Source organism: Zonotrichia albicollis, chromosome 23 (assembly GCF_047830755.1).
Source record: "Zonotrichia albicollis isolate bZonAlb1 chromosome 23, bZonAlb1.hap1, whole genome shotgun sequence".
NCBI classification, from domain to species: domain Eukaryota; kingdom Metazoa; phylum Chordata; class Aves; order Passeriformes; family Passerellidae; genus Zonotrichia; species Zonotrichia albicollis.
In genome coordinates, this window is record NC_133841.1 from 5,184,802 (window position 1) to 5,208,447 (window position 23,646).

Genomic DNA, 23,646 nt, shown 5'->3' on the forward strand with positions numbered 1-23,646 from the left:
ACAGAGGCTCTCGGCACAGGCAGATGCCAAGTGGGGAGGCATTCATTGCTGGCCTCCCTCCTGCTCCTGGTGCAGCAGGGCAGGGGGGCACAGCCCAGAGAGGGCCCCCCAGAGAAGAGGGGCTCCCCAATTCCCTGTTCCAGGGTCACCCCACCTGGCTGGCCACACAGGGCTGGCTGGCCCCAGGGGAGAGGCAAGATTAGAATAACAGGATATTTGGGATAAGGATGGACCTTAAAGACCACCTAGTCCCATCCCCAGGCTGCTCAAGGCCCTACCCAACCCAGCTTTGAACTCTGCCAGGGTTGGGGCATCCAGCATCTCCTTTTCCTGCGAGGTTTTTATTTCCAGGATATCCCTGGGGAATTCCCACAGGGCTGCTGTGGTGGGGCAGGCTGAGCACAGCATTCCCTCCTAGCAAGTGAGAGAACACTTGTTCCACAAAGGAGTTCTGGCAGCACAGGCCAGCCTGGCTCACTGGAGGAACAAATTGGGTGTAGAGCTACCCCGTGGAGCACAAAGCACAAACAGTGCCTCAGGACTCACTGCCTTGCTGGGCAGGGCACAGGTGTCCCCTCAGGGACAGCTCTGGTGGCACATGGAAGCTCGGAGAACACGCTGCACACAGCCCCGATCCTGAACTCCTCTCCCTCACCGGCCCTGACAGGCAGCAGAGGGCAGCAGGGCCCGGGCAGAGAGGCTGCTGCGGAGAGAGGGAAAGCAATGAATGAATGCAGAGACAGATGGGATCCGTTTTTCCTGCTGTCAGGGCAGGCTGAGGGCCGGCAACACACAGCACGGTGCTGGGGGACAGCTGGTGACAGCTGTGCTGGGGGATGGAGAAACAGAGACCTCTGCAGACCCGGACCCAAATCCCAGACCCAGACCCAGACTCCAAATGCAAGCCTTGCCCACAAGTCCAGACCCAGACCAAGAGCCCATCCCCTGACACCAAACCCAGCCAAGGCCCTGTGAAAAATGATTGGCGTTTCTCACAGCCCCCAAATCCACCAAACAGACCCAAGTCCCCAGTCCTGGCCCCCAAATTCGTCAAACAGCCCCGAGTACCCAGTCCTGGCACCTAAATCCAGACTCAGATCTGGATCCTAGACCTGACTCCGATCCCAAACCAGACCCAGACTCCACACCCTGACCTAGCACCACCCTCCAGCCCCTCGGTGCTGTCCGTGGCCCTGCTGCTGTGCCCTGCAGAGGGCAGGGTTGGGGCACACACTTCCCCCTTAGGGGCGGAGAGAGGAGAGGATTTGTGCTGGCCACCATTTCTCCGATGCCTGAGAGGGCTCTCCGGCCCCGAGCCGCTCCCAGCGCTGAGGGGCCCCGGGCCGCCCTCAGCCACCCCCGCGCGGGCCCCGCCGAGCCCGCTCTGCGCATGCGCCGCCCCAGCAGGCGGCACGGCCCGCTGCGCACACCGGGGGGCAGTGGCGAGCCTGCACTCCCATTGGCTCATACGTCCATCACTCAACCGACTGGGGCAGCTCCCATTGGCTCAGGCCGGGAGGGCGGGAAGGCCGAAGCGGAGCTCGCGTTCTCCATGTCGAGCCCTCTCCGTGTGACGTCTTTGCACATGCGCGCTGCAGCGGGTGGGAAATGGTGCCCCGCGCTGCGCAGTAGCTCGCGCCCTAATTGGCTGCTAGGCACGCGCGTGCGCTACTCGCGCCCTCATTGGTTGCCCGGCGCGCGCGTGCCGCCGTTCGCCCCCCCATTGGCCGCCGGGGCGGGCATGCGCGCTGCCATCCGCAGTCAGACGTGCAGTGAGGCTCGGTGGGACGTGACCTGCCGCAGCGGAGCCCTGAAGGCGCGGCCGGCCGTGCGAGCCGGTTCCGCCCCCTTGGCGTGCCGCAGTCTCCGGGCCCGTCCTGCCGCCGCCGCCCCGCCGGGTCCCGCTGCAGCAGCCACTCCGCTCCGCGCGTTGGCGCTGCCGTGAGGGACCCCCGTCGTTGCCGCTCACGTGACCCGCGTCGCCGCGCACGTGACCCGCGGGCGGCGCATGCGCGGTGCGGCGGGGGCGGTGCAGGCGGGCGGCGCTGAGGGCGGAGGCGGCGGCGGCCGGAGCGGGGCCGGGCCGGGCTGGGCCGGCGCGAAATGGCGGACAGGTTCTCCCGCTTCAACGAGGACAGGGACTTCCAGGTACCTCCCTCGCGCGGCCGCGGCTGCTCGGGGTGGGCTCCGCCGCTTTCTCCCCACTCCCCCACCGGGGCTTTGTGTGCGGGCCCGGCGCTGCGGCACCGAGGGGAACGTGGGGGGCCGGGGCCGCCTGTCAGGGTGAGGGCTGCCCGGGTACGGGGGGCAGCGGGCGGCGGGTTGGGGTGGTGGTTGGTTGATAGTGGCGGCGAGGGGCTGAGGGTGAGGGGATCAGCCTTCCTCCAGTGATGGCACCGAGCAACCCCGTGAGGGACCCGCTGAGGGAACGACCCCCTCCATGAGGGGAATCCCCCACACCCGCTGAGGGCTCGGATCCTTCTCCCCAAGACCCCCACAGCGCTTCCGAACATCTTCCCTGTGTGTGGAAAAACCGCTTCTTCCTTCTCACACCCCCTCCCCAAAACATCAATATTTCAGCGTAATTAACGCCACTGATGCTGTTTGAAAGAGGGTCTAAATAAACAATGGGGAAATTAACGTTGACTCATTAAGCTCGAACAATGACATGTTGTTCTCTGACTTCAGCCCGAGAGAGTCGCGGGGTTAGGAAGGAAAACAAAAGGAGCGAGGATAACGCTGCTCGAGGAGAGGCGTGGATGAGCTGTTCTGTGGCTCCTTGTTTCGGGAGCTGTTCATCCTCACTCGGGCCTTTCACCCAGAGACCTGCGAGGGTTTTTATAATGTGCAGCTTGCGTAATTCTGCTTCGTCTGGCGTTAAGGTGCAGTCTTGGAAGCAGTCAGGACATCCAGGAGTGACTAATTTGTGTTGTTTCTGGGTGTTATAAGGGGTGCACGCTTCAAAAATTGTTACTAAGCTGTGCTAGAAACACAGGAAAATAAATCCCAGCGTGGTTGTGTGCAGTGTTGGCATTGCCTGCTCTGTGGATGGAGGTTTGGCTCCTGCCACAGCCCCAAACGTGGGCTTGTTTGCATCCTTCATTTCCTTCCATGCAGAAATGAGCCATAATTAACACTGCAATTGTCTGATTTGGCTTTGAAGTTTGTGTTTCAGGAAGTGGAGCGAGCCAGATCTTGGGCTTGAAACAGATTTCTTGTAATCCTTTGGTAAGGGAGAGATGGGGAACCCAAACCATGTCAGGTTCTGTGGCTCAGGTGAGCTCTGCAGCCCTGTCCTTGTTTCTGTCCCTTTGTAGGGAAATCCCCATGGCAAGAAAATTAATTGTAGTGGCAAAACCTGTTAGTGTGTCGTGGCTCTGGACACTCAGGGGAATGTGGGGTGATGTGAGGGAGGAAACTCAGCTCCATTAGCTGATCCCAGCATCTTGGAAGCTGCTGAGTGTGCCTGGGGTCAAGAACTGAAGTCACAACCCTTGACTTTAAAAAAGGGCACAGTTCTAAATTGGGATTTATCTGTGCTAAATCCTTGTTCTTCCCATAGAAGAGAGTGAAAAATAAAATGATAGAATTTGGTTTTATGGAAGGGTCACTGCTCTGTTCCTCCCTGAAAATATGCCAGGAAGAAGAGAGACATTTTATTTTGTGTTAAAGCTTCCTGTGAGGGAAAAGTGGAATCTGTCCCCTGGGAGGAGCAGTTTGGAGCTGGTTGAGGCTGCAGAGCACTGAAGGTGAAAACAGTGGAAGAGAAGATCTGAGGGGGACTGGGCCAAGGTCACACTGAATTTTGGGAGCTCAGGGTCTGTGCACCCACCCCTGACAGCTGGGCAATCTCAGTTTTCCACAGTATATTGATGGAGGAAAGCTTTTGGCTGAACAAGAAAGAAAAATGAAGTTGAAAATCACTTTCAGAGAAGGCTTTTGAGTTTTCTTCTCTGTGTTGAGCCAGAGATTGCTTGAGCTGTGACATGGGTGTGGAATGCAGGAAGTGCTCGCTGTGCTGGGTATTTGCAGGTAAAAATACACCAGTGTGTGCCTCTGTAGTAAATCCTGCTCTGCAAATACAGCACAACAGGAGTGTTTGTGTTGCTGTTAGGGATGCCCTTTTCACACAGCTGTAGTTCTTGGCAGGTGAAATTTCTCTCCTTGGAGCAGGTGAGGCTCTAGATGTGATCCATGTCCCAGGGAGCATGGCCAGAGGGACACAGGCTCTAAGATTACACAGCTTGCTCAGGGATGGATGCAGTGTGGGAGGGAGTCTGCAGAGAGCTCTTGGGCTTTGTTCTGGGGTGATCCCCTCAAAGTGAAAGGTTCTGTAGCAGTTTGGAGAGAGGGAGAGGAACAAAAGGTTGGGAGTAAAGAGGTCAAAGGAACCTTTTAGCTGTTTGGGAGAAAGGCAGATATCTTGGGGCTAGGGGTGTAGCTAATGAAAAAAAAGCATTTCAGAGTTGTTATTATCAGCTGCCTTTCTAGAGAGAAGCTGGAAGAGTCTGGGTAGGGAGAATTAGTTTGGCAAGAGAGCAGATTGAGCACTGTGGGCAGGGCAGGGTTAGCAGAGGTGATCCTCAGCTTTCTGAGCTTCTGATATGCTGAGAAAAGTGGATTAAAGGTGAGAGCTGCTGGGAGCTGTTCTCCCTCCCTGTGCCTGACTGGAGAAAGATCAGTGCTATCAGGAAGGCTGGGGTGGAAACATTCAGCACTGCAGGAAAATGAGGAAAAAAGGACCTAAATCAGCTGAGAAAGAGAAGGTGCCCATGGTCTGTGGTGCTTGGAAAGGTGCTCAGGGGAGAAGGGTCCTGCTGGGTTGGGCAGAGGGGTCAGATGGGAACTGGAGAGCTGAGAGGAGTGAGGGATCTTCCACAGCTGCAGCCACAGTGGTGAGGTGGGCATGGAGAGCTGCAGAGGGAGGGATGCTCCTCCCTGGGAATTCTGGGGAGAAGAGTGCCTTGGGTAAGGATAAGAAAGTCAAATATCCTCCCTAGGGATGAAGGTCATGGTGTGGAGGGAGAGGAGAATGATCATATAGGTGAGATTGTAGTGACTCCTCTCTGTGTTGGGTGGAAGGAACCTTGAAGCTGAGGGGGGTTTGGAAGCTGAAATTCCAAAGGAGCAGGAATGGCACTGGGGGATCACTGCAGTGAGCTGATTGGGCAGCCCTTGGGTTCTTCCTGCCAGCATTGTTGTGCTCTGCAGCTTTAGAAGCCACACTGAAGGCTTAGATCCTCTTCCCTTTTTGCTTTAAGCTCTGAAACCTTAGAGAAACTTGGGAAGCCCCTGGTTTGGAGTGGCCTTTGCAGGTGCTGAACCTCAGGGCAGCTCCACAGAAAGGCCTGGAGCTGTGCTCTGCTGTCCTGGGGGTTTTCCCATCCCAGGCCAGCACAGGGCTTTGTCTGGGAGCTCGGGCAGGGAAATGGATTAGTGAGGAGAGGGGACATCCCTGACCTTCCTTCTCTTGCCTCTCTTCTGGGCTCTGCAGTGCCAAGTGAAGTCTTGGGGGCTCATCTAAATAAATCCCAACCTTTTTCCATTTTCCATCCAAGAGAGGTTATTTTTGAGTTTAGTTCTTGGGGTGAAGTACTGGGGAACCTGGCACAGATTCTGTCACTTCTCTGTGCCACTGTGCCCTGGCACAGACAAATGGGAACCACCACAACTTTGAGGAATTCTGGACAATAGCTGGAGTTGATGCTAACAGAATATAGACTATAACAGAATATAACAGAATATTGTAGGAGCATTAATGAAAACTGTATAAACATATGAAACTGCTGCAATAAGTAAATTTATATTTTAAATAAGTAAATTTATATTTTTAATAAGTAAATATATATTTTAAATAAGTAAATACATATTTTTAGTGCTATTTTGAAAACATTTGCGATGATTTCATTCTTCAGATCAGGTATGCAAGCTCAAAGAATAATATCATGGATGTCTTGCTGAAATCCAGTGGAGCTCCCACTGACTCCCAGATGTTGAGAAAATGTTTTCTTGCTGCATTTTTTCTCCTTTTCATTGTTGAAGCAGAAATATTCCCAGCCATATGTGTCTATGTGTACAATAATTTCCTCTTCCTACGTACATGGCACTTGCTGCCATCATTAGCCAGACAGAACACAGGCTGTTCTGTCTCTTGTTTTTGTGCTGTTGTGTGGTCTGTGCAGTGGAATAACACAGAGCCATGCCTGCTTTTCCCTGCTGCCTGCAAGTGTGACCAGTCTCAATCCCAGCCTGCTAATTCCAAGAAGATAGGTGGTGTTTTTTTTTTTCTTTGCCTCCACAAAGGATTTGAAGAGCTAAGCCAGCACATCACTGCTTCTGGCCCTGCCTGCTTCCAGCAGGTTGAGCTGAGCGCTGCTGGCAGGGGGATTTTGTGCTTTTTAATTGGCAGAATGTCAGGGATGAGTTCTGCTCCCAAGCAGCTTAGGCAGCGCTTTGCTGGGCAGCTGGGCCGGCACTGAGGGGGTTTGGGATCCATCCTTGAGCAGTGTGGCCGTGGCTGCAGCCTCACTCACTGCCCAGGTGCTGCCTGAGGGGACAGCGTTTGCTTTCCATGTCCTTCAGCGGGAGCAGCTGCTCAGGGTGGCCCTGCCCAGAGATAAACAGGGGCATTTTCTCTGCCTGCCTTTGCTAATCGGGAAAAGAAAAACTTCATGTGGGGGAACGAGGATTGGAATCTGCAGAATCTGTTACACTGAGCTTTCAGCTGGTCCAGGATCCTGGGGTGTGAGTTTGCCTTTGGCAGCAGTAGCTGCAAGAATCAGGAGGCAGCCTGTGCCTTTCCATGGGCTGTTTTCTGACTGAAGAATTAATCTGAGATTTTAGAAGATTGATCAGAATTGTTTTGAGATCTTGATTCATCATTTGATTCAGGTTGGATTTCAGGGGAAGAATAGAGCTCTTCCCTCCTTGGCAGGATGTGCTGACCTTTCAGTTGGGCAAAGCAGGAACAACAGAACGGTGACTGATGTTTTTAACCTCCCTGTGTGAGTGAGGAGGGAGGAGAGGACTGGGGGAAATGTGTCCTAAAGTAGATCAGGTAGTTTTGGTTCCAGTGTTAGAGCATCAGTAGGATTTCTGGGATTCACATGGGGAGGTGATTTTATATAGGTGATTTTATATAAACCTTCCCTGCCGTGGTTGTGCCTTCCCCCAGTCTGTGTTGTCCCTTCTGTCCCACAGTGATGGTCTCCATTGCTGAGGGCCAGTGAAAGGGAAAGGAAACACTTTATCCATGGGCTGTTTTCTGACTGAAGAATTAATCTGAGATTTTAAAAGATCCATTAGAATTGTTTTGAGATCTTAATTCATCATTTGATTCAGGTTGGATTTCAGGGGAAGAATAGAGCTCTTCCCTCCTTGGCAGGACGTGCTGACCTTTCAGTGGAGCAGAGCAGGAACAGAACTGTGACTGATGTTTTTAACCTCCCTGTGTGAGTGAGGAGAGGGGAGAGAACTGAGGGAAAATGTGTCCTAAAGTAGATCAGGTAGTATTGGTTCCAGTGTTAGAACATCACAGTAGGATCTGAACTTCAGTGTGGATTTCTGGGATTCAGGTGATTTTATATAAACCTTTCCTGCCTTGGTTGTGCCTTCCCCCAGTCTTGTCCCTTCTGTCCTACACTGATGGTCTCCATTGCTGAAAGGAAAAGGAGACACTTTATCCTGCAGTCCCACAAGCCATGGCTGAGCCACCTCAGCTTCTCCTGGGTCACCTCCTCTGGGACAGAACCCCCCCTGTCCCCAGGCTCTGCCACCATGGGTGGGAATGAGGAGCTCACCTGATAAAAACCATTGCTGCATCTAGGGCAGCATTCCTCAGGTGACAGAAGCTTTTCTCCTGCCACATGGTTTTAAACCTGTAGTAATTCTTGCTGCTTTCTCCCTTCAGGCAGCTCCATGGGCAGGTAATTTGAGATTTTGGCCAAAATATTAGAAGTTAATATTAGGATGGTGGCTTTAAATATCCAGGCACCACTTAAGTTTCAGTTCCCATCTTGACCCAGTTCTGAGTCCAGGAGTTTGAGTTTGTGTTTGGCTGCAGAATCTCTCCCTTGAAGACAACTGGTGATGGGGAACATTTTGCTTTGTAGATTGTTCTGGTAGTTTAGCAGTTGAAAGCTGCATTTTCCTTAATTTTTCTTCTAGATTTTCTTTATTTTTAGCTCTTTGCTGAGCTTTATGTCCTTCTCTGCTGCACCAAAGCACACATTACTACTCTTTGTCCTCTTGTGAGAAGGCATATACAGCATTTCTGCTCAATTTTAGCTTCTGAGAGCATTAATGGCTCTGAATTCTGTTATTGTTCTCTGTGTTGTTACAGCTTTCTGCATCCTAAATTGTCCCCACTTGTAATTGGAAAACTTGCTCAGAGGAGCAGACTCTTACCTGGTATAACATACTGAGATTAAAAATTTTTTTTTACTGAGAGATAAATATCTATTTACTGCTTTTTTTGTGTTTGCACACCCTTGGGCTGTATTTTTATCCTTTCTGCTGCCATGTTTTTTTTTGTGAGGAGGTTTGAACTGGGATTTCTGAGGCTGCTGGGTGCAGCCCTGTGTTTGTGCAGGGCTCTGTGATGGCAGATGTGGTGCTGGGGAGTTGAAGCCACTCTTGGGGTCAGGTTGCTCTGAACCAACACATCCTCTGCTGTTCCCTCTTTGTTGGGCTGCCTGATCTACAAACTGAGCTGCTCCGTTTGCTCTGGTCATTGATAACAGTATTGAATGAGTTGGAATCATGTTAATGTGCTCCTCAGGGAGATTTCTGTGAGATTTTGATTTAGAAACAATTCTTTATCAAGTCAGATACCTTGTTAAGAAAGAAAAGGCAGATAATATTATGGAAGCTTGGAAGTTTATAGTGGTAGATAGATTACACCTTGGATATTCCATGATTGGCACCATGTTCCACCAGGGTGGTTTCTCTTTGCCTTGTACTGCCTGCTGTGGTCACCCATGGGAGGGAAGGGACATCCAGAGGGGGCTGGACAGGCTGGACAGCTTGGTCCATATGAACCTTGTGGAGTTCAGCAAGAACAAGTGCCCAGTAACAGTATTGAATGGGTTAGAATCATGTTAATGTGCTCCTCAGGGAGATTTCTGTGAGATTTTGGTTTAGAAACTATTCTTTATCAAGTCAGACACTGGTAAGAAAGAAGAGGCAGATAATATTATGGAAGCTTGGAAGTTCATAGTGGTAAATAGACTGCACCTTGGACATTACAGAGTGGTTTCTCTTTGCCTTGTACTGTCTGCTGTGGTCACCCACAGGAGGGAAGGGACATCCAGAGGGACCTGGAGATGTTGGTCCATCTGAACCTCATAGAGTTCAGCAAAGACAAGTGCCCAGTCCTGCCCCTGGGTCAGGTCAGCTCCAAGCACAAATCCAGCCTGGGGGAGAATGGATTGAAAGCAGCTCTGAGGAGAAGGACAGGGGGATTGTTTGGTGAGAAATGCAGTGACTCAGCCGTGCTGGCAGCCCAGGAACCAACCATGGGCAGCAGGTGAGGGGGGAACTCTGCCCTGCTCAGGTGAGACCCCACCTGCAGAGCTGTCCCCAACCAGGAAGGGCGTGGAGCTGCTGGAGTGGGTGCAGAGGAGGCCCTGGAGCTGCTGCAGGGCTGGAGCCAGGCTGGGACAGCTGGGGGTGCTCACCTGGAGAAGAGCAGGATCCAGGGAGAGCTCAGAGCCTAAAGGGGCTCCAGGAGAGCTGGAGAAGGACTTGGGGCAGGGACAAGATAAGGGAAATGTGTTCCCACTGCCAAAGAGCAGGGTTAGATGGGATGTTGGGAAGGAATTGGGGCCCTGGCACAGCTTGCCCAGAGAAGCTGAGGCTGCCCCATCCCTGGGAGTGTCCAAGGCCTGCTGGAGCAGCCTGGGGTAGTGGGACACGATCCCCTGCAGGGGATGGAACAAAATCAGCTTGAAGGTCCTTCCCCACCCACCCCTTCCATGGCTCTGTGGTTGTTTAAGGTCCTGGTTAGCCATGAAATGTGGGTGCTAAAAGCTGCAGCAGCATCAAGGCACATTAAAAATGACAAAGAGAGAATTGGGTGGGTGAGGGTGGTGCTGGCTCTTGGGCAGAGCTTTCTGAAGGGCTGCAGAGCATCCCTCGTGTGCTGGAACACATCCACAGCTGCTGGTGCTGCAGCAGAAGGAATCTGAAAGACATGAAATTGTTCTTGGTTGGTGCCAAAGTGTGCAAAGCACAGACCCGCCTCTGGCTCCCACTCCTTGTGTGGTACAAGCTGTTTATCTCTGAGCTGTGGAGCATGTTTTTGTTTGGACAGCTCTAAGTGGGTATTTTTATTTTTTTCCTGGTTTAAACTGCTTGACCTGTGACTAGTCTTAAATGTGTTCTGCTGAGTGGGCTTTCAGTGGTTTTGGACTTAGCAGGAAGAGTTTTGTCAGAATTAATTTTTAGTTTGGTAAACAAAAGGTGCCATCAGCTTCTCAATGTGCAATTCCAAGGTGCTTCTTTCAAACGGTGCCAATTTAAATTCATCTCCAAGTCTCGAGTGATTGCTTTTGTTGTATCGACTTGAGAGGATTTTCCTGTTAAGCACTCTCGGAATAATTGATGTGTGTGTCTGCTGAAAATGAGGTTTTGCTGCAGCTTTCACAAGATGTTGACTGTAAATATTCAGCTGTTTCTGGGGCTATGCAGATGTGCTGTGTCCATATTTCCCACTTGTATTCCAGGGAAAGCAATTCCTGGTGTGAGAACGTGTTGTTTGGGAATGCTTCACTCTGTGTTGCTAGGAAAGAATCTGTGATGTTTTTGGTGTGTGTGTCTTTACAGACACTGCAGGGAACAACAGGAAAAGGGATGATTTTGTTCTGGGAAGCATTAACAAAGGCTTTTCAGGTGCCAATACAAAGTTGCTTTTGTATTGCTTTTTATAGCTTTCAGAACCCATGTGGCCTTTATAATTATCCAAGAAAGTTTCCAGGATTGGATGGAGCCATCTCCTAGGTGCATGTTGCTCTTAAAAATGTATTTTTTCCTGGGTACATAATGAATATTCAAAAAACACTGTAAGCCACACTTTGCTGGAGTTGTTTTTGAGTTCTTTGGATGCATTTCTAAACACCAACATGGTTGTCTGCATCAATTACGTTTTGGAGCCCTTCCATGGTATGGAGTCATCAGGCCCTGCTGAGCTGCAAAGGGCAGCATGAATTACTCCTGAGATCTGCAGGCAGCCTGTGTGGGGAGGTGTGCATCTTGCAGAGGTATTAGAAACCCTGTTATATTTTAATTGTGTGTAATAAACACAACAATCAGTCATGGGGAGTTTAAACTCCTTCCTTCCCCCCTGCTCTTGGCTGAAACTCGCTGTGGGGTCAGTGGTGATGTTGGGGATAAAGCCCCACAGAGAAATCAGAGCAGACCTGGGCACTTGTTCCTCCTGTGTCTCATCCATGCCTGCAGTGAGTTTCTGTCTGTCCCACGTGTGCAGGTGCTGGGTGTCTCACTGTGCAGAGAAGTGAAACCAGCACGGCTGGAGAGGTTTGTCAAAAGGGAACTAAATACAGCATGGGATGAGTGTTGATGGTGGAGTGCTGAAATTCCTGGGCTGTGGTCAGGCAGGAGGCTGGAGCTCCATCAGGGCTCAGCAGAGCCATTCCTGACCTCCTGGCACTGTGCCTGTGCTGGGCAGGCAGCATTCACCCCGGTGTGGGATATCGGCAGGAGTGCTGGGAGCCAGCTTTGGACACTTATATGGATGTGAGGGGGCCTTATCCATCTAAAGATTTTGTAACTGCTCCATCTCCTTTAAAAAAGAAAATTTCAATTTTAGCAGAATTTCACTTCTGGGATCAGAGGGTTTTTTCCCCTGCTCCATGAGTGTGCAGAGAGGGAGGATTTGGCAGGATGGCATTTGCTGCCTTGTGCTCAGATGCTGCTCCAGTTCCCTGTGCTCAGACCTTGCATCTGTGCTGACCCGTCCCGGGAGGGCAGCAGGAAATGTCAGCAAAACATTCTGGGATCTGTGCTCACATGGCCTGTCCTGGCTTTATCCTCACTAGAAAATGGCCTTTTTTTAGGGCACTCATTTATCTTTGTGGATATTCCTGTGTCTCAGCTGCTGTTCTCAGCCTAATGCCTGCAGGGCTTTTGGGAGTGGGCTTGGTTAAATGCTTTCAAGTGATACTTGTGGGTAACAGCCCTCAATTTTATTGGCTTGGTGTAACGTTTTTGGAGTTTAAGATTTATTGATTGAATTGATGGATAAATAGCATATGAAAAAGTGGTGCTAATTTGCTTTAATGTTTTAAAATTCCATTTTCTAAGGTAAATGCAATATAAATGGGATTTTTGGAGTCTTTTTCTGGTATTCTCCTAGCGTAAAACTAAATTTTGAATATCTTAAGGAGCACACTTCACTCTTTTCAAGTGCAGTTAAGCAGTCATGATCATGCTGTGCTCTTTTCCAGTGCATTTAAGAAATAATAACAGTGAGTATAGTAAGGCTTTTCTGCAAAATTGCTTTCTAAATCTAAATTGTTATTGGTGTGGTCTCACAAAGCAGCAGTTCAGAGCCAGTCCTGCAGTCCAGGAGGGATGGAAATAAAGATTTTTTTCTGCTGTGATGTCTCAGCAGCTGCATTCTGCCCATTCCCTCCCCAGCCAGCCCTGCTTTCATGCTCCCAGGCTTTTGTGCCAGAGTCTTTCCCTATTTTGCTCTGGTCACAGCACTGAAGGCGTTGGCCCTTGTGATTGGAGATTTTCCAGTCCTGGCTCTTGCTGTCTGACCTGTGTTGGGTTTATAACTCACCTTACCCTCTCTGGTGTTAATAGCACCAGGCTGGTGTGCCAGGCACAGCTGAGGGGAGGGGTCCTGAATTCATCCCCCACACTCCCATGGTGCTGCTCCTTTGTGTCCCAGCAGCTCTGTGTCCCCAGCCACGTTTCCTTTGGGAATAATACATGGACAACTCAGGGCTGCTCAGCAAAGAAAGCACTCGTTCCACCAGGAATGGGCCCTGGATGGAAGGTGTCCTGCATGCTGACATCTTCGTGTGCTTCATGCTCAGGGCAGTTCAGGAATTGATACCCAGGGAGCTCTGATGGGCCTAAAGCCCTTGAGGTGACTCATCCTTGCTTTGTCATTGTGTTGGTGGTGCTTTAGGTGACTTAGAAATGCAGGCAGTGCTCATGAGCCAGCTCTGGTTTGGGATACACCCCTTGGGGTGTGAGAGGAAAGGCCAGAGTGTATTTTCTTCTTGTCATCGTGAAGATTTTACCCTTTCCCCTGTGTGCTTTGTGGTAACTCACCTTCCTGAAGAGCTGCTTCATATAGAGCATCCCTATATGAGAGAGAGTGAATTCTGTGGTGCTAACTGTGATAAATGGGCTTTAATCAACAATTCACTTCACTTGCATTGAGTGATTTATTGGCAACAGTTCTTGCCACTGAGGATTTTGGGATGAAAGTGTAATTAAGTTTCTTACATTTTTTTATGATGCTGACTGGGTTTAGTTTCACTGCCACAGTGTTTGGGACCTTGTAAGTAGGGAGGGAGCAGCAATGCTCTTCCCCAGAACTATTAACTTGAATTGTCCCAGGAAATGAAGTAACTCCTCTGGGTATGATCTGGGACAAAGTGGCATTTGTTGAGCCAGGGCTCCGAAGTATTTACAGTCCAAAAAAGGGAGAACAAGAGTTGAAATCCTGCATGGAGGCAGCTTTTGTTGGTTGATGTTTCAAATGCCATATTCAGTGTGTGAGGGCTCGAAGGTTTGGCCGAGAGCTTGGAGCAAAGTTCAGACAATGGGAAAGAGGAGGAGAGAGCAGAGAACATGTGACTGTGAGTAACCAGAGTGCACAGAGAGCCAAAGTTCAGGCAATATTACACAAAAATTACAGGGCACAAACATGTTGGCTCCTGGAGAAGAATGCACCAGGAAGCCAAGTGGTGTGTGTGGTGTGTAATGAGGAGTGTTTGCATGCTTGCTTCTCATGAAGTAGGAAAATACATTGAATTTCAGTGTGGTTATAGGGAAACACCAGTGTCAGAGCACTTGCTGTAGCACAGAGAGCAATAAATGGTGCTTAAGTGAAACCTCTCATCTTACTCTGCTGTTCCAGGGTGGATGGAGAAGTGTCTGTGAGGAAGGGACAGTGCAACACATCTTGTTTTATAAAGCAGAAGTGAGAGAACCTGATACACCAGCTGTGAAATGGAGGGGCAGAGGATGAGTGGGAGGAGGGGGCTGCAGTCAGCCCCAAAATCCTTGTCCACAGGAGCATGTGGAGCTCCCAGGGCTGGGAATTTACTGCAGCTCTGTAAGCCAGACAGGAAGAAGGTTTGGGAACAGGTTTTGAGTAGTGCTGGGTTTAATGCAGCTCTTATTTCACATCCTGGTACCCAAGGGGTTGAATCCTTTCACATAAAGGTTCCCTGTGAAGTGGGGACCATCTCTCAAATCTGCAGAAGATTCAAAGTTATACTGAAACATGGTCAGTGCTTGGTGTTTGTGTTTGCCAAAAATTTATTCTTAACAGATCCAGCATTTAGGGTTTATTTAATTGTTGGATTTAAGTGTTAAAGTATTTTGTGTTCTTCTGATTCATTGTCTTAAGGTACAGCAGAACAGAAATGTTTTATGGATACATTCCATGCAGCAGTTTGTAGGATTGGAGAAGAGGGAGACAGATGGAATTGCCCCCAACTTGTTCCTTAGCCAGTTCCAGGGATGAAGCAGCAAAGGGACAGACTGTGCTGCTTCCAGCTCCAAGAGGCCTGGGATGCCCATGGAGGCAAACAGCATTGGAACCATTTTTATTTTTCTCTTACCTGATTAAACATGTCTGTCCTGAACCCCCATAAATCCAACCTCAGAGTCACCATTGGATTGTCTGCTTGCATTTTTCCAGGATGAGCTGCTTTATGGTGCAAGGGAATTTTCCCTTTATCATTTATTCTGAATATTGATAAATAAAGAGCTGTCTCTGTGATGAGTATTGATTTTGGCTCTGTTTGGACACTTTGTTATTTTGAAGCCTTGAATTTCCAAGCCTGAAGCTCCCACCTGAGGCAGGAGCAGGCTGGCAGCGTTCCCACAGGGCCTGTCCCTGTGCTCCATGGCCTTTTTATTCCCAGGCAGCACCTGCCTCTCTGGAAAGCTCCACTTTTAATATTGCAGCTGTTTGGACCAGGAACAAGTAGGATCAAGCACATAATAAACCTCAAAGAATACGAATATATAAAATAACCCCCAAAATCCATGGAGTGGGTAGTGGTGGGATCACCAGAACTCAGAGGTAAAGGCTTTGTTTGCTCTCTGACTCTCTGAGCACTGGGAGTTCTCAGCCTTTTGCATGCTTCAGGGAGGAGATGTCGTTTTAAGCACTGAAGAAGGGACTTGTGAAGCCTCAGAGCAGCCAGGAGTGCTGCCCCTGGTAAAAACAGCTTTGAGTGCCTTGGCAGGGAGCCCCCAGAGCAGTGGGCAGCAATATTTAACTATTCCTGATAATTGATAGGTGTGTGCTGAGCTACCTGCAGGCAGCAGGTGAAAGGAGGCACAGGGACGTGTCTGGGTTTGTGCTGAGAGGGTTTCATCTGTTAACTGAACATTATATGAGTTTAATGTTTTAATAGATGAAGTTTAGCAATGTCTTTTTACCAGTGTTGGAAATCTCTGCACTCCTGGCTGTTCTGGTTCTTTTGTACACTATATTTTTTTACACTGAGGCAGGTTTTTGGTGTGTTATGGTGTGGGCTGCTGAACTCCTCACACCCAAAGTCTGTGCATCCACACCACGCTGTCTCTGAGCTTTGTTAGCCTTCCAAAGCAGCTCCACGACTGCTTGTGCATAGTGAGTTTGCCTTCAGCTTGCTCCTTGAAGGCTGTCCAAAAAAAAAAAAAAGGGTGGGAGTGGATTGCTGCCTGCAGAAACCCCAAATTTGCTCTGGAGAGGCCATGGGAAAGATGATGGCCAGGGTGAATTCACCACCAGGATGGCCTGGAATTGGGGCACCAGCATCAAAGCACCTTCTCCTTGTCCAGATTTTAGTCAAGATGTTCCCTTGCAGATTTACACTGCTGCACAGAACACTCCTTCCAGAGGATTTTTGGAGGCTTGTAGTGTTCCAGCTGTCAGTCTGTTACAACTGCAGTTTGCTCTTTCAGATGCTGGCTCCCATTAAAATTCTTGCAGAAGGAGAAGCTGGTACTGGTGCAAGGAGGAGGTGACAACATGTTTCTCTTGGCAGCAGTGCTGTGTGCTCCTGCTCCAAGGGATTGTGGAGCTGGGATGCAAACAGAGCCTGCCAGGGGTTCCAGAGGGGCTGAGGGGGCAGTGGGGGTGGCAGCCGAGGCTGGGCACCTCCTGGAGTTGCTGTGACACTGAGTGGGGCCTGGGAGGGTAGGAGAGCCCACTGAAACCACCCCCTTCAGGGGCTTTTGGTCTCATCCCAGCTGCAGGAATCTCACTTCTTCTGCTTCCAAGTGTGCAGCTGGAAAGTCTGAGTGTTTCCTTTGCAGGTCTGTGCCAGTGACAGTGGATGTGTTACATCATGGACCTATTGAACAGCCAGAAATGGTTCACCATGTTGGAAATCTCAGGAATTTGAGGTTGCAGAAACCTCAAATTATGGTAGAGCTGCACTGGAGGTGTTTGATTTTCCTGAAGCAGCCCAGCACCAGCACTTGTTGTGGAGATCAAAGATTGCCATTGCTGTCCTGGCTCAGGAACCTGCATGCTCAGTATTCACCAAAAAACATGGGAAGATGGATTTTTTCCAAGGGAGATGGTGGTCAGCTGGCAGGGGGGCTGGTTCAGGAATTAGGCTGTGTGGTGTGTTGGGGATCACTTCCACACACAGATCACTGTTCACATTTGTATGAATGTATTCTCAACAGATCCAGCATTTAGGTTTTGTTATATGCTGAATTTAAGTATTACAATATTTTGTGTTTTTCTGATTCATTGTCTTAAGGTACAGCAAAACAGAAATGTTTTCTGGATACATTCAGTTCACATTTGTAGCAAGGGCTGCTCCACACCAACACTGTGGGCACAGGGACAGCTTTCCTTTGGTACCACTGTGGGGTTTTGTTGGCTTTAGGTGTGTGAATTCACGTGTATCCCTCAAGCAAATTCCTGGTTCTAGTGGTGGGGACACCCATTCCTGCTGCTCCTTGTCATGTGTGCTTTCCAGGCTGGCACTGGTGCTTGTGCTCAGTGTTTTCATAGACTTTCTAAGGAAACAAAATCCAGTAAATGCTTGGTATTTTGCCAACTTTAATAGTTTGTTATTGTCATCAAATTGACTTAGGACCAAAATACTCTAAAAACTTCCAGATGATACACTGAATTGAGCCTGTATTTAATTGGTTCATTTGTTATCAACATTATATGAAATGTAACACTTTAACCAAAGTGTGTGAACACTAAACTGTTGGAAATGTGTTCTGTGGAGCTAATCCTGGTTGTTTTTCTCCTGCAGGGCAATCACTTTGATCAGTATGAGGAGGGGCACCTGGAGATCGAGCAGGCGTCTCTCGACAAGCCCATCGAATCGGTAAGGGCCCCCCCGAGCTGCAGCGCTCCCCGAGCTCCTTGATGTGAATGCAGGCAATCTGAGAGCAGTGGGCACCTTGGTGGCAGGCAGGGTAACTGGTGGTAAAGTGCATGCTGACCTTAAGTGGGCCTGGGGTTTCATCTTGAACTAGTCCTAGAACTAAAACCTGAAATTTGAGTTCAACATATTTCAGGAATTATTTAAAATAATACACTCATTCAAAGATATTTATTTTAAGGTTTTACACTTTTCTTTGAAGAATCAGTTTAATTTAAATGTGAACCTGGTGGAACAGCATAGTGAAATACATTTTGATCCTTTTTAGTTTATATTTTTGGAAAAGTACCGGTGTGTTTAAAGTGTTAGAATGACACCTGGCCTATGGAGACAGGGATCAGTGTTAGGCCAGCACTCCTTCCCCATGGAGCTGAAGCTGCCCTGAGCCTTTCTCTAAAATGGCTTTACCTTGAGTTAGGTGTGAAGACTCCTGCTGTAAGATGAGGAAGGAAATAGGTTTTGTTTGGTTTTGATTTTTTAATCTTCTTGGAGCTTCTTAATTTTTCTCTTTGCAAAGCACTTTCGGCTGGGTTTAGGCACAGCAGCTTGTTCAGCCTAAACTGGACCCACATTTGGCATTTAGCCTTAGCTAAGGTTCATTTCAGAAACAGAAAACATTCAGAAACAAGAAAACTTGTAGTGAATAATCAAGGGACACTTACTGGTGTTCTGATTAATTCTAGATTTTTATTAAGTATTTATCAAGTGTTTCTTTTGCCTATGAATTGAAGTTCAGTTAAAGTTTCTCCACATTAATCAGCCCCTAGAAGAGCCAGGGTTAGCCAGAGCCCACTGTATATTTTTGTTGGTGTGTAGGTTGGTGTTGTGTGTGTTTGTGTGCGTGTTAGATGTTTACCAAAAATTTACACAACTTGGGGTGTTCGACGTTTTTCTTCCGCAGCAGTTGGCCCATATTAGCTAAGCAGCCATGATCTGGTTTGTATTGCACGGTCTGCCTTTTTTAATTTCTTCTCTAGGGTTTCCTTTCCCCTTCTTATTTCTGTTCTTCTGGTCCAGTGAACACTGCATATAGTACCTACTGTCTTAATGTGCTGGCATGATGCTAGATTTAGGCATGGCAGTAATTGATGACGCATGAGATAATGCTGCAGAGATGGGAATTGTATTCACTCTTCTCCTGAATACTTCAGTCTTACCTTGGGACACGGGGATTTGAATTCAAATGCCAAGCTGGATGGAAATAAAATGGGAAATATGTGTTGCTAGCCTACTCTGGGCCACACTGGAAATTAGCATTTCAAAATCATTCAAATGCTGCTTACAGACTAGACTGGTTAGCTGATTTCCAAAAGTGCTTTCTCAAAGAGAGCAATGGAAGAGGTCACAGATTACAGAGAGGAATAGAAGAGGTCACAGATTACAGAGAGGAATAGAAGAGGTCACAGCTGACATCTCTGGTGCTCTGGTGCCCATGGAAGTGTGTAAAGCATGAGCAGGTACCCTGGGCCCACATGGGCTCACTGTGCACATCTCACTCTCCACAGAAGTAATGCTTTGTGCAGTTTGATTAATGCTGATTTGCAGGAGGGAAAAAAATTAAATTATGGCTTTAATATTTTATTCTTGTCTCTGACTATCCAAATGTCAGGACATTTTTAATCTTTACAATTGCTTGGGTAGGTACAGTTCAGCCTAATTGAAAACAGTTGGGTGAAGAGGACAAAAAAATGGCTTGGTTTGTGAGGAGAAAGAGTTAAAACCTCAAATTGTTCTTTAAAGTTAAGTTTGTTTCACTCTTTTGTCTGAAATAAGAGAATCACAGAATCATTAAGGTTGGAAAACCCTCTAAGCTCATTGAGTCCAACCAATCCAGCAGTGCCAAGGCCACCCCTACCCCATGTCCCCAAATGCCACATCTCCGTGGCCTGGGAGCCTTTCCAGGGATGGTGACTGCAGCACTTCCCAGGGCAGCTGTGCCAGTGAAATCCCAGGATTTCAGCTCTGGCTGCTGCACAGGGGGAGGGTTTGGCCTGAGCAAAGGTGGTGTCAGAAACAAAGTGGTCACTTCTGAGGCTTCACATGGTCTTTGTAAAAATACATTGTTGGTTCCTCAACTCCCCATCTGGGGAGCAGGAATGACTTTGTTGTGTTTCCTGACACCTGTGGAGGTGATTCTGCCTCCACACTGGTAATGGTCAGTGTGCTCTTTGACTTGGCAAATTACACACGTTAGCAGAAGGGAGAGTTTCCTTGGCAGAATTCAGTGGGGTACCTCTCCTGCAAGATATGTCACCAGGAAAGGAGGGTTCATTCTGCTCTTTTGGCTTTTTTTTCCCTTCTATTTTGTGCTGTTTGCTCACCCAGAACCAAAATTGAGAGGGAAGGAGGAAAGGCAAATTGATGTTTCAGAACTACCACACATCTAAGTATTTTCAACATTAACAAATTGGATTTTAATCCTTAACCAGTTCTCTGTTAGCAATCCAGCTGGCCTTTTCCAAGGAATCAGAGTCAGGAGTGAGCCTGTGCTTCATGGGATGGAAGCAGTTTGGGTGATGAACACCCTTTGTTTATGACCATGGCAGATCAAAGTGTTTCCCAGTTCAAATGTCATTCTTCAGAACAAAGAGTGGATTTAGGATATTCTCATAAATGTGTCCTTGCAGCTTCCCACATTTGAGTGCCAGGAAGGTGCTCCAGAGCCTGCAGGTGTTTGGAGATGGGGGGAGTGTTCCTGTGCCATGTCCCTGTGACAGTGCCCATGATGTGACATCCATCTCTGCAGCATTATCTGTTGAGAGGTGCTGACTGTACTGCTACAGCATGCAACTCAAAGGTGGCTGGAAAAATAGGTTTGGGAGTCTACAGATCATTACAATGTTGAAACATGTCCTCAATTAGCCTACTGGTGGTGTTGTTCCTGTGGAAATCCTGCTGTGTGCAGCTCATTTAGGCCAAAGATGTCTGCTCTGAAACATGCAACTCTGACCAGAGTGCATTTATGGAAAGCAGAGCTGCCAGGAGCTAGGGATGGACGTGGCCTGAACGAGTGCCAGCTGTTTTCCATGACTAAATTGAAGAAAGTATTTCATATCAATGGACTCTTCAGAGCTACAAATACTGATGTTTTTTCCCCCCTCCCACAAGTAACATTTTTTCTTGTTGTGCTTTGAAAGATGCTGCACTTACACTGGCTGTTCATGTCAGTGCAGTCACTGATGTCCATGAAAAATCAAAGCACTTCACCCTTTTTTTCTAAACTCAAGAAGCTGCATGCATTTGTTTTGGGCCATTTTGAGTTCACTGAGTTCAGGTACTGGAATGGGAAGTCACAAATTATTGCAGCTTTAATAGAACCCAGATTTTCTCCACGTTAATTCCTTATCTCTACCTGTTTATTGAGTCTCTTTGCTGTGAGTTCCTGGTTTCCCTCATGCCAGCAGTGCAGATGGAGTAGCAGACAGCCCTCAGAGCCCCCAGCAGCAGCCCTGGCCCCGTGCAGGCAGTGTCAGGGGGGTAGCCACGCTGAGGCCAGACTGGGAATCACCCACTCACCTGGAGCTTGTTTAGTTTGTCCTTGTCCTGACTAACAAATGTCCTTTCCCCTGTCTCTAATGCTGCTCGGTGCCACCAGGGTGCCTTGAGCCCCGTGCCAGGCTGCAGTCAGTGGTGCTTGGGCACCAGGGGCTGGCACAGCCTGGCCAAGGCAGAGCTGGGTTGTGGCACTGGAAATCTGTACAGATCTGTGGACTCCACTAGTTCCAAAGTGTCATTTGATGAGGCTGCTGATTTGACATTTAGCAGCAGCCATATGTGGACAGCGCTATAAATAATGTGCTTCTGGAAGCTGAATGGTGTAGCATTACTATTTGGCTTTTCTCTCTGGTCTTCATTGTGTCATCTGTAGTGAGCTCTAGGTTTTGTTTTGGGAATCTTTTCAACCTCTTGTTTGCATGGGTTCACCCAGTAGCATCTGATCCTTGCTTATAGATTCCTCCATACACAGTCAGCACAGCTTACAAGCCACTCAAGAGAGGAATGGTTCCTGCCCGAGCTGGGATGAGTGATGGGATCTCATGGAAAACCTGTGCTAGGCAAAACTGCTGTGGGTGACATCCCACAGGCATCATCAAAACCTTGGGCTTCTACCCATCTTTTAATTGTAAGCAATTTTTTTTCTATTGGCCAAACCTTTATCAGAAATTTCTGCTGGGGATGTCCTGCTCAGGAATCGCTGATCTGCATGCAAAGCAATCAGGGGCATCTTGCCAGGGCACAGGATGGGGCTCTGGGAGGCCAGTTAGTCACTTTGGGTGAGGTTTTTTACCTCAGCCAGCTCTGAAGGTCTGGCAGACCCAAGGCCTTGCATTTCCTACACCTCTGGAGAAATTCTGCTTTGTCATTAGGGCAGAGCTGTCCGGCAGTAGAGCTGGCATTGTCCCACCCAGAGCTGCTGCATCCACAGCCTGTGCCCACGTGGGCCAGGAGAGCTCCCTTGCTGCCCAAACACCTTTTGGGAGACTTATTTTGGCTGCCTTTATAATTTTTATTGCCTTGTAATACAAGGAGCTCCCAAATGGCAGAGGAGGAAGGTGAGGAGACTGATGGCAGCCTTTGCTGAGAATGAGGGCTGTCCTCCCAGGGCTGGGCTGTTTCTGCCTCACTGCAGCTCTTCTGTAGGAAAACTGCTGCATGTGAGGGCAGTCTGACAGCTCCTGGCATGGGCAGGAGGCTTGCTGTGAAAAGCCCCATCTCTTCTATGGAAAAGTAGCTCTACTTTACAGAACTTTCACTTCAAACTGCATTTAAAAAAAAGCTGTCAGCTGTTGCAACATTTGTTGTCCCATGTCACATTTTGGTCCCAATATCCCTGGATACTCCCTAGTATTAGGGATTAAGCAAGCCTGGCCTTCCATTATTTAATTTTTAGGGCAGGATTTTCATTTTTGCACTGAAGAGCAGTTCTGTCAGTCTGCCTCCATCAGAGGTCTGGGTTAGCCAGTGGAAAAGGAGGGAGGAGCTGGGCATGGCCAGAAAGGAGCAAAGTGATGGCCAGATCACAACTCAATGTTAATTTAAAATAATTAGAGTTGTTCTCCTTATTCAGTGCAACAGGAGATGCTCCATTTCAATTGAGTAGAATCTAAAATTAGGGAGTAGTTCTACTGCATAAATAAACAAATGGAAAAGTCTGGAGGGGGGAACAGCCCCTTCCTGGGAACTGAGACAGGGCAATATTCAGGCATAATTCCAATTTATGTCAAACAACTCAGGACCATCCTCTTGAGTGGGTCTGTAAAAGTGGTGCTAATGTGTATAACCTTTCTAAATTTTTCTTTTTCCCTTTAACATTTGTTTCCCCCTTCACTGTCAGTCACAACACACCGCTCTTGAATCTCCCAGCTGGTCTTGACTTGTTGAATTTATTTTATGCTTTCACTCTTCTTTAATAAATACATTACTTGCAAGCAGTGAATTGAAAACAAAGCAAAAGAAAAAAAAAACTACCATTAGTGATTGGACAGTTTCTTACTTTGTGTTACATTTAACTGTTCTTTTGACAGCCCAGTTTTTAAAGCCAGGTTCGTATGGAAATGCTTTCACTCCACTTGCACTGCTTTTGGAATAGCGTTCTGCTTCATCTGTCTTTATTTTAGTGCATTCATAACACACACAGTCAGCACAATGTCTCATCTCCCCTTGGCCAAGACTGCAAAGTACTCCTTGTCCTTTCAATTCTTTTGTTTTTTCTTTTTTTTTGTTGTTGTTGTTTTTTTTCCTTTTTTCCCCCTTTTGGAAAACGCAGCCATTTTTGTCAGCACCAACTTTTCGATTTAATGATCCTTTGTTCAGGGTAGGGCAATTCAAATTAAAATAATATCCCAAACATATCCCAAGCTGCAGCCCCTGTGTGCCAGGCTGGGGCACTCTGTGGTCCTTGGCATTGGCCTGCAGGTAAGTGTTCCTGTGTTCCCAACAGAGAGGGTTCCTGTGGTGGGGATCCATCCTTCTTTAGTTTTCTTTCGTAGTTTATTTTCCTTTTTTCCCCTTTTTTTTTCCTTTTTAATTT

The 23,646-nt window shown here is 48.3% G+C and overlaps 1 protein-coding gene across 9 annotated transcripts in view; it reads left to right on the forward strand.

The window, feature by feature from the left end:
- Positions 1-1,958: 1,958 nt before the first annotated feature.
- GPATCH8 (G-patch domain containing 8) overlaps positions 1,959-23,646 on the forward strand; it is a 54,636-nt gene continuing 32,948 nt past the window's right edge. For 2 of the 9 annotated variants that reach the window (XM_074557482.1, XM_074557479.1), the window contains exons 1-4: positions 2,082-2,148; positions 17,484-17,558; positions 18,517-18,551; positions 23,141-23,158. Coding sequence is in view for 2 of the 9 variants with exons in the window: in XM_074557476.1 (XP_074413577.1) it covers positions 2,104-2,148; positions 17,484-17,558 (120 nt within the window). In the remaining 7 variants the exon portion in view is untranslated. Of the gene's footprint in view, positions 2,149-17,483; positions 17,559-18,516; positions 18,552-23,140; positions 23,159-23,646 lie in introns of those variants that run through there. The other 7 variants (XM_074557483.1, XM_074557480.1, XM_074557481.1 and 4 more) reach the window with 4 other exon arrangements.